This window comes from Haplochromis burtoni, unplaced genomic scaffold, assembly GCF_018398535.1.
Source record: "Haplochromis burtoni strain Fernald_Lab_line unplaced genomic scaffold, NCSU_Asbu1 Contig_417, whole genome shotgun sequence".
NCBI classification, from domain to species: domain Eukaryota; kingdom Metazoa; phylum Chordata; class Actinopteri; order Cichliformes; family Cichlidae; genus Haplochromis; species Haplochromis burtoni.
This window is the reverse complement of record NW_024582778.1, coordinates 498,171-508,855: the sequence shown is the minus strand read 5'-3', so window position 1 is coordinate 508,855 and position 10,685 is coordinate 498,171. Positions and strand designations below refer to the sequence as shown.

Sequence of the window (10,685 nt, the reverse complement as noted above, 5' to 3'; positions counted from 1 at the left end):
ACAAAGTGTTAATTCCATTAACATTTATAGACTACTTTTGATTCTCACTGTATTACGGGACAAAGTGCGTCCCTTATTAGCTCAATACGGGACGTGTGCTTTTGTTTCTAAATATGGGACGATTCCGTATTTTAAGGGACGGTTGGCAACCCTACCGGCAGCCTCGCCTCTGTCAGTGCGCCCCAGGGCGTCTGTGGCTACAATTTAGCTTGCCATCACCAGTGTGTGTGAATGGGTGGAAGAGTGAATGAATAGTGGTATTGTAAAGCGCTTTGGGTGCCTTGAAAAGCGCTATATAAATCCAATCCATTATTATTATTATTATTATAAAAAGGCTCATGAGGTTTTGTTGTTGTTGTTTTTTTATGGAGAGAAAAAGGAGGGATCAACAATATGAATTCAGATGCAAGTTAGCTTATATGTTATATAAACATTTTTGTAAAAACTCCGGAGTTTTTAAGGTGAGCTGTCAGTTCACTTCTACCTCATCTGTCAATATGACAGGTGCCTACATCTGTTTTACGCTATCAGTCAAAGGTTTGGATGCATCTTCTCGGAAAGAAAAGCGTCTGGACTCTATGTTGAAGGCAACTTGTCTCTCGGAAGAGCCACCTCAACGGGACAAGACTCAGCTATTCATCTGCATCCAAAGGACAAAGGTCACTCTTTCAAGCATGCCAATGTTCCTATTTTGGACAGAGAAGAGAGATGGTTTGAAAGAGGAGTGAAAGAAGCTATGTCCACTGTGAATGACCATCTTTGAACAGAGGAAGTGGATTTTGACACCAATTGTCCAGTTTTGAGATCCCTTTCCAGACGCCTTAACACCCACTCACATCTGGCACCTTGTGACCTCAGTAAATCACATGATAGGATGGGCTAGCTTTCACAATGGGTTCACCGGAAACCTTGGCTGATTATGACCCACACCTGTTTTTGCACCTTGGCTCGTGTGATTAAGTATCAGGATCAATAGGGGTTCTGTGATTCTTTTGGGGATACTCCCATAGGGCTTAAAATCTGGGACTCTCCACCAATTGCTCTTTGAACTCATTCCATAAATACATGCTGTCTCTCTTCCACAGCATGTCTTTATCCTGTTTTCCTTCTCTCGCCCCAACCGGTCACAGCAGATAGCCCCACCCCTCCCTGAGCCTGGTTCTGCCAGAGGTTTCTTCCTCTTAAAAGAGAGTTTTTCCTTCCCACTGTCGCCAAAGTGCTTGCTCATAGGGGGGTCATATGATTGTTGGGTTTTTCTCTGTATCTATTACTGTAGGATCCACTGTACAATATAGGCAACTCTTGTTGTGATTTGGCGCTATATAAATAAAATTGAACTGAATTAGAACTGAAGAAGCTTCTCGGATGAGAGGTGAAACGTCTTCAAGAAACCTAAAGAGGTCCAGACGCTTTTCTTTCCAAGCTTCTTAGACTATGATGACCTGGATGACTGAGAACCTTCACAGACATGCGACCATCACTCTCCGTCTTGGTCAAATAGCTGTTACACAGCTTGAAGGTGTGTTTGGGGTCGTTGTCCTGTTGAAAAATAAATGATGGTCCAACTAAATGCAAACGGATGGGATGGCATGTCATTGCTGGATGCCGTGGTAGCCATGGGGGTTCAGTGTGCCTTCAATTTTGAATAAATCCCCAACAGTGTCACCAGCAAAATATCCCCACACCATTACATCTCTACCTCATCACATGCTTCAGGGTGGGACATGCATGTAGAGACCATCCATTCACCTTATCTGCGTCACACAAAGGCATGGCAGGTGGAACCAAAGATCTCAAATTTAGACGCATCAGACCAAATCACTGATTTATACTGGTCTAATGTTCACTCCTTTTGTTTCTTGGCCCAAACAAATCTCTTCTGCTCATTGATTTTCCTAAGTAGTGCTTTCTTAGCAGCTATTTGACCATAAAAGCCAGATTCGCACAGTCTCCTCTGAACAGTTAATGTAGAGATGTGTCTGCTACTGGAACTGTGTGGCATTTTCTAGGCTCTAATCCAGAGGTGGGCAATTCCAAGCCTCGAGGGCCGGTGTCCTGCAGGTTTTAGATATCACCCTAGGTCAACACACCTGAATCACATGATGACTTCATTACCAAGCCTCTGGAAAACTTCAAGACATGTTGAGGAGGTAATTTAGCCATTTATATAAGCTGTGTTGGATCAAGGACCCATCTAAAACCTGCACTGGCCATTGAGGCCTGGAGTTGCCCACCCCTGCTCTAATCTGAGGTACTGTTAGCTTGTAATTTCTGCACAGCACAACTGATAGTCCCATCCACATTAAGAAGGCAAGAAATTCTACAAATGAACCCTGACAAGGCACACTGGTGAAGTGAAAACCATTTCAGGTTACTACATCACGAAGCGCACTGAGAGATGGCCAAGGGTTTCATAGGGTTTGTGGCTTCCACAAACTGGTCCCCTGTGTATTTTTAATGGATTACTTCTACGTTCATGACACACAGGTACTATATAACATTATGGAAAATAATGGAAATAAAATGGAAATTCTCATATATGTGCTAAGGTAATTAGCATTGTTAGCTAGACCACATGAGAGTACCAAGAATCAACACGTATATATTTCCCATGCTCTAGGAGAAATCTAGTTTAGCATTATTAATTTGTGCACTGTCACTATTCTAATCAGACTCCATTAACTTTTTTTCCTGTTTTATCTACAGAAACTTAACAAGCCCCCCTCCTCCTACTAGTGCCACTGCTGCTGCACACCAGCAGTGGCAGCATATATAGTACTTTTTTATTGTTTGTTTATTCTAAATTTTATTTAGATAGCACTGGTTCACAATCACAGTCACCTAAAGGTGATTTTAATTGTAAGCTAAAAACCCAGCAATGAGAGAAAACCCCTGCACTAATTCAATTTCCTATGAGCAAGCACTTGGTGACAGTGGAGAGGAAAAATTCCCTTTTAACAGGAATAGATCTCTGGCAGAACCAGGGTAAAAAAAAAATGAAGGCCATGGAGAAGATCATAAAACCCCTGATGGACCCACTTCAGTTTGCTTACCGTGCAGAGGCATCGATGATGCAAAAGTCTTCATCTTGGACTCCATCCACAAACATCTGGAGCTCCCTGACTCCTCCGCCAGACTTCTGTTTGCTGATTTTTCATCAGCGTTCAACACTCTATAGCCTCATATCCTGGCCACTAAACTTTCCTCCCGATTTCACCTGGATGATCAGCTAATCCTGTGGATATTGGACTTTTTGACCAACAGGACTCAGAAAGTTCGGGTCGACAGCTCTTTTTCTGGTCTCCGTTCCACCTCCACTGGCTCCCCCCAGGGCTGTGTGCTCTCCCCCTTGCTCTTCATCATCTACACCGATGACTGCAGATCCACACAGCCCAACTGTCACCTGGTGAAATATGCTGATGACACAGTTCTCCTGTCACTGCTGTCAGGCCCCTCACAACACCACGGACCCGCTCTTCAGGATTTTGTAGAGTGGTGTGACAGCTCCAAACTTTAACTGAACGTGAGCAAAACCAAAGAGATGGTGGTGACCTTCTCCAGTAGGCAGAGGGATCTGGCTGCTTCAGTCACCACCACCATCCATGGGAAGCCAGTGGAGGTAGTTGAGGAGTACAAATACTTGGGAACCATCTTTGACAACCTCCTGAAATTCTCTGCTAACACAGAGGAGATTCTCAGGAGGTGTCACCAACGGCTATACCTCCTTAGGAAACAGCTCCTTTGGAGTCAGCACACCCATCATGATGACTTTTTAACTATGTATTCCTGGAAAGCATCATGACCGTCTCCATTACCTGCTGGTTCCACTCCCTCAGCCTTCAGAACAGGAGCAGACTGCAGGACACTGCATGAGCGTGCTCAAAAATTATTGGCCTGCCTGTCAGAACTCTTGCACAGGTTTTCAGCCAACAGGTCCTTAGACAGGCAGCCAAAATTATTAATGACCCCTCTCGTATTCTTCTTCGGGTAAAAAGAAGAGGAAAAAAAGGAGAGCATAGATGAACATGCACAGAGTTCTTCCTTATCAAAACCTGACAACTAGATTTCCTGCAATACATGACCTCTGAAGGTTCAGCTGCAGATATAGCTGTTCTAGTATCAGCTAATGTAGAACACTCCTTTGTAATTGACATCATGCAGAGTTAAGGGTAGGAAACACTGTCAGGCACAAAAGCTTAGGCTACAGCAGTCTGAGCTTGAGCGTCTGGCTCAAAGGATCTATTTGTTTGTGCTCTGATCACACCATTTAAAACTGTGACCAGGTTAAATATGCATATCCATCATTGTAATAGTAGATATATAAATGGGGAAATGCACAATAGGACCATTTTAAAACTAACATGAAGTATCATGTTTAAATATAGTGATATAATGTTATATGTATATTGTGTAATATGATGGAGGATTATTTGTGTGATATTATATTGCATCTGTTATATTATACTGTATATATAATGTCTTGTAAGTAAGGTAGGCTCAGGTTGTCTGTCTTAAGTGGGCATGAGTAGCTACTACAGAGCCAGACTGTAGAGGTCTGGTGAGCTGGCTTAATTTTAACGTTACATCCCCGATCCCAACTCAGTTGACTCCACTTGATGGCATTTATCACACAGCTTCCTCAATAAATAAAAATCGTGCACAGTGTCCAACTTTCATCACATATGCAGTTTCACACCCCTTTTGGTGTGCAAGCTTGAAACATGACATCTATGTGTGTTTGTGTTTGTGTGTGTGCTGGTGTGCGCACGTGCACTGTCAGGTCTAAACCAGTGGGAAGATATAGAGAAGCTGAACTTCTTTCCCAGGCTGGAGGAGGTGCGCCTGCAGGGCATTCCCTTACTGCAGGCCTACACCAATGCAGAGCGACGCAGCCTCATGATAGCGCAGTAAGTCTGTGACATTAGAGAGAAATGACATCCTTCACATCAAGTAGAGGACATTGATGAGAGCTTGAATAATCCACAGATCTGAGCTGTACTCTGACCTGCAGAAGGTCAATAAACAGATACCTGCACAATATGTCATCTCTCCTCTTCAGGCTTCCCTCAGTATCACTGCTAAATGGCAGTGCTGTGAGTGACAGTGAGAGAGAGGACGCAGAGAGGTTCTTCATCCGTTACTACTTGGACTACCCTGAAGAGGAGCTGCCTTATAGGTACACCCACACCCTTGTTTACACTGTATGAGCAGTGGTATGAGTGTTGGTTTATGTGTGCTACAGTAAGTGCTGTTAAAACAGACGACACACCCTGCTCTCCTCCTCAGATACCATTCCCTTGTAAACAAGTATGGCAAGCTTGAACCACTTGCTGAGATTGACCTCCGACCTCGCTGCCGTGCCCAGGTGGAGGTTCACTGTGAGGAAAAAATAGAACAGGTCAGTGTGGCATTTAATAATCTGCTGTTCTGGAGAATCCTCAAATGAAAAATACCTTTTGGAAATTATAAAATGTTATAAAATGTAACCGTTGCTTTCTTTTCCTTCTCTACTACTCATACCACTGTGAATCACTTTAGTAAATGACTTGTGCCTTTGTACTTTGCCCTTAGTGCCTAAGCACTTGACATTTAGAAGTAGATGAAATCTCTTAACACAGAGTTTGCAAAACTCGGTGTTAAAAACTAGTACTATAAAACAATTTTAATAGTTCAATCAGCACCAGTTTAACATTTTAAAATACCTTTGCTGTGAAGGACCCTGGAGATGATTTATTTTGCTTGGGTATACTTTATCAATGATGTAATCAGTGCACATGTTTGTTCAAGCCCACAAAAACTCAAAACGACAAAACCTTAAAAAAATAGTTTTACATTTATTTGCAAATCCTACATTTTCAAAAGATTGCACATATATTAGACACAATCGTAGTGAAATTTATATAAAAATATGCATTTTTGTCCCAAACACTGACATTTCAGTCACAGTTTACAGGTGCTTGAATCAGTATTTTTATATTACCAATAAACCCCACAGCTGCATGTAATGTAGAGGGAGTTGCTGATAGTGGCAACCCCACAGCTTATTATATACTTATACTTATATATTTCAGGTCTGCAAAGCATTTTAGTGCAATTTGTTTTAGTTTATTTTGCTTCATGTCACAAATCTCTTTGGGTTGTGTCAGGATGAGCATCTGGCATAAAAATTTGGCAAATCAAATATGTGGAGCTAAGGCAGCAGTCAAAAGTAGATTTTTAGTTACTTTTATTAAAACAAAAAAATGAAAGAGTTAGTCTATGCGCAGATTGTCAAAGCATTGTGTTCATGCTGATTAATATAATACTATCTGTATTCTGGTTCGTAACCAGTGTTAGGGAGTAACGGAATACATGTACTGCTGTTACGTATTTAAAATACAAAATATGAGTAACTGTATTCCGTTACAGTTACCGTTTAAAAGGGTGGTATTCAGAATACAGTTACTTTGTTGAAATAAATGGATTACACGGCAGTCTTTTCCTGTTTCATATATTAGGCTATGCTCGCTCTTTTTTCCTAAACAAAGCCAGCATTAAGAGGCTCTAATGCCTGTGTGTCAGTCTCGTGGCCCATGTCACTACTATTTGCGGCCCGCAAAATGACATGGAGAAATATTTTTTAAAAATTATTCACAAAAATTATTTAATAAGAAGGCAATAGGCAGAGTGTTACAGGCATAGCCCTAAAGAATGTAGCCTAATGGGCAGTGTAGTCCATGCTGCAGGGAGAATGGACTGCCATACCTGTTATGTGTCTGTGAGTCTGAGGGAGGGAGAAAAAGTAAAAGTTGTCACCCACCAGAAATGGGAGATGGAAGAATATAAATATAATAATAACCACTGCAGCCAAAAAGACTGCCTGGCAAGCCCAGTTGTAAGTAAGCTTGACTGTACGCTGTGTTCGTGTTTTCCTCCGAAACAATAAGTTCCATTGGATCAGCCTTTGAACACATCTCTCTGTCTCTCGCTAGCAAAGTTGACCCAGACAACAAAGTAAAACTTGTTTTCAACTACAAGCCAGAGGTCCCTTTACTACGGTTCGGAGCCGTTTTATATATGCACGGAATAGTTTTCTATATGAGATTGCTGCAAAAAGCGCAGCCTTACCTAATGTCCACCCTACTGTTTTTCATTTTATATTAAGATTTAAAAATCTAGTTGGTATTGGTATGAAGAGTATCCTTCAGTAAAAGTAATAAATCACACAGCAATTCATGTAGTTGTAAAAAGCATGATAATATATTAAGTAATCCAAAGTATTCAGAATACGTTACACTCGTTGATTAACATAACAGAATACGTTACAAAATACATTTTAGGGCATGTATTCTGTAATCTGTAGTGGAATATATTTTAAAAGTAACCTTCCCGACACTGTTTGTAACAGCGTGAACTGCAGTTTCTTGAGTTCATGACCTGGGTTGTGTTGGTTCACTTTAACAGTATAGCTGTCAACCTACAGACGGCTCCTAACTTTAATCTGCTGTGCTCTTGCTGTTACTCTGAAAGTCGCAAACGTAGAAATTGTTTGTCTTTGTGCCAGCTGAGCATCCGTTTGGACCAGACAGTGGCTGAGCTGAAAAAGCAGCTCACGACAGTGGTCCAGCTGTCTACCAACAGCATGAGGCTCTACTACATCGACAAGGGCAGTGCCTTCGGTCCAGAGGAAATGAAGTACAACACGCGAGCTCTCCACTCCTACAGCATCCAAGATGGTGACGAAATACTGGTGGTGCCCAAAACTAAGTGAACAGCTGATGACCTGCTGGCTGACAAGAGTGAATTGAAAATTTTTTTTTTTCTGATTGGTTAACTGATACAGCAAAATAATTGGAAAATAGAACAGTAGCAGTGGCCCACTGAGAGAGGGCATACACAGAAATTATGAAAGCAATATGAGCACCATCAAGGAGACTAGACTAGTAGACTACAGATGGCTGCTGAGTGCCTCTGAAATATAAGTGAGCACTGGGAATGCAGCGGATCCTGTCTTTATTTAATTGAGCTTTCTCTGAGGGGGAACCACTGGAGCGAGTGCACAAACGTGTCACACTTGAGAACGGGCTGAGAAGAGCACCTCGCAGTCAGCTCGCAGTTTCAGCGGAGGGGAGGGCCGCTGCTGGACCAGCAAAGCTTCACTGCAGCTCTGTCTCTTAGCGCACGGCATGTACTATAGCACCTGCGTAGGCAAGTCTCCAAAATCACTCGCTTGCCCACTTGTCGCAAAAGTTACACTGATTGGTAGTCAGGCAGTACCACCAAGTGGAAAAGAACTGCTCTCATCTGCACTTTTACCTGAGGCACAACACGAGGAAGAGCAGAGGAAGGCTCGCACCAAAAGCACTGTAAACTGAAGGACTGGTGATTAAGCTCAATTTTGTTGTCAGGTGGGATTTTTTGTGCCTTGTTTAATGTGGCAAATTTCTTAAGTTAGGTTTTTGAATCGCATTCACTATAGACTTTTGACATTCAGTCAAAAGTCTATAGTGACGTGAATGTCACTGTGTGAAACTAATGTAATAAGCAGATTTGGCATCTCTATACTGGATGATGATTAGCTCTGTTTAACATCCCTACAGTGAAGCTCAAACATCCACATGAAGCAACACGAGGCAAAACAGAGAGAAAAGATAAAGCACACCACCTAGCAACAAAATGGCTTTAGGAGCAACAGTGCACACTCTCTGCCAGTCCATGTTTTCCTTTGTCAGTGATTAAGAACTGATGCTACTGCGTTTCCTATCATTGATAGTGCTCTGTGCACTCTCACGGCTGCCCACACAGAGCAGCTGTTGCTGTGTCATGTTATATGTGCTGCCTTCTACAAGCTTCACTGTATTTTTGGTTGGATGTGTGTTCTGCCAGTGCAGGAAGAAATGACACACACACAGACCAGATTACACAAAAGACATAAGGTAAGAGTCATCAGGACATCATAGCATCTGCATTTGAGATATTATTGATTACATTCAGGCCACGGTGCAACGTTGCTTCAGCAGGCCCCCTTTTGTGTAGGCCTACATGATGATATTAGTTTGAAATTATAATTTTGCATTTAGGACACAGCATTCAATGTTGTCACTGCTCCATGCTTTTTTTTCACCCAAAGAATGACTTTTATGTAACTTTAAATGCATAATCAGGATAATTTATTTACAGTTTATTTGGATTTTTAAGAATATATAATCAGCAACCATTGTTTAACAGATGCTGATCTCACTTGAAGGCATTTAAGTGCACCCACTGGGTATTTATACCAGTGTTTAAAATGACTGTTTGGCCGATAGCTGACTTCTTCTTTTGATATGTAGTCTAATCAATTTATTTTGTATATAACCAGTTAGCAACAATACCTGCTTTAAGAAGCTTTATGTTATGAACTAAAGACCCAACTGTATTGGAGGGAAAACCTCAGTGATCTCATAATCCTCTGTGAGCAAGCACTTGGCAGTGGGTAGGAAGGAAAAGACATCTGGCAGAAGCAAATCACAGAGAGGCAGCTACCTACCGTGCCAGGTTAAGGGTGAGGGGAGGAAGATATTTATTTCCACATCTGTCTGGAAAACAAAGAAATCTTAATAAAAAAACAAACAAACACAAAACAACCTCCTTGATACACTATTTTTGAACAGTTAGCCAACACAAATATGAAGTACACAATGTGTAAGTATTGGCCACTAACATCAGCAAATGCCCGTATATCAGTCAGAAGGGCTCATACTGATATTAAGCCAATAGTTCTACTTTGAAGTGAACGCTATACAGTGAAATACTGATATATTCCAATGTTAGTGCTTCATCTGCCATAATATAGTGTATTCTACATTATAGTCCATTCTACACAGATATAATTTCACCAAAGATAGCTCTTGATGCTTGGTAGTATTATAGTAATGTGGAATGTATATACAGTTATATTGATTTTAATATGCAGCATTCATCTTGTATTAGAAGAGTGTAGATGTGAGATGTTTGGTGCCATTGATTTTTCCTATAGCAAGCAACCTAGCAGAGTGCTGGATTCCTGACAGTGTTACCGCTATATTTACAGCCACAAAATGAAATATTCACAGTTAGTGGCTGTTTGGGAATGAATGTCTGTAGCGCCGGCTCATCCACTGCTTATAGAAGACTCATCTCAATACGCTTTGATCTTCTTCTTTTTTTTACCCTGTCTATAACAAATATGTAAACCCTTCTTTTCCCTTCCAACTATAAGTTCATTTTGTAATACCACTGGTATACTTGAATAAGGCACCCCCTCCCCTGCCCATTTTATTATCACACTAGTGCTGAATAAATGTTAGTGTAGCATGAACCACAGCCATAGAAACCAGCACACACCAAGACACCAACATCCAAGTCTGGCCTGGAATATCGAGCTCGACTGTGCTGATTAGTGTGTGATTATTTGAAAGTGTGTCATATATAATTGTTGCAGGGTTGGTGACGTAATGGTAAGCATGTGATTTATGTATTGAATTTACGTGTTTTTGAAGAAAGTATCACTTTGCTTGCTCAGATTGAAGGAATACTGCACTTAAAGGAATTTTGTATTATATTAAAGGGGACCTATTATGGGGTTTTTTCTTCATTGCTGTCACACACACACATAGATACATAGATACACTCGTGTGTGTGTGTGTGTGTGTGTGTGTGTGTGTGTGTGTGTGTGTGTGTGTGTG

At 41.3% G+C, this 10,685-nt stretch overlaps 1 protein-coding gene across 1 annotated transcript in view; it reads left to right on the top strand.

Moving 5' to 3' along the window:
- The window catches only part of LOC102289664 (tubulin-specific chaperone cofactor E-like protein), a 19,477-nt gene extending 8,896 nt beyond the window's left edge, over positions 1 to 10,581 (top strand). The window contains exons 6-9 of the mRNA XM_005944716.3: positions 4,781 to 4,907; positions 5,060 to 5,176; positions 5,287 to 5,398; positions 7,544 to 10,581. Coding sequence (XP_005944778.2) covers positions 4,781 to 4,907; positions 5,060 to 5,176; positions 5,287 to 5,398; positions 7,544 to 7,750 — 563 coding nt within the window. The 3' untranslated portion in view covers positions 7,751 to 10,581. The remainder of the gene's footprint in view (positions 1 to 4,780; positions 4,908 to 5,059; positions 5,177 to 5,286; positions 5,399 to 7,543) is intronic.
- Positions 10,582 to 10,685: the final 104 nt, after the last annotated feature.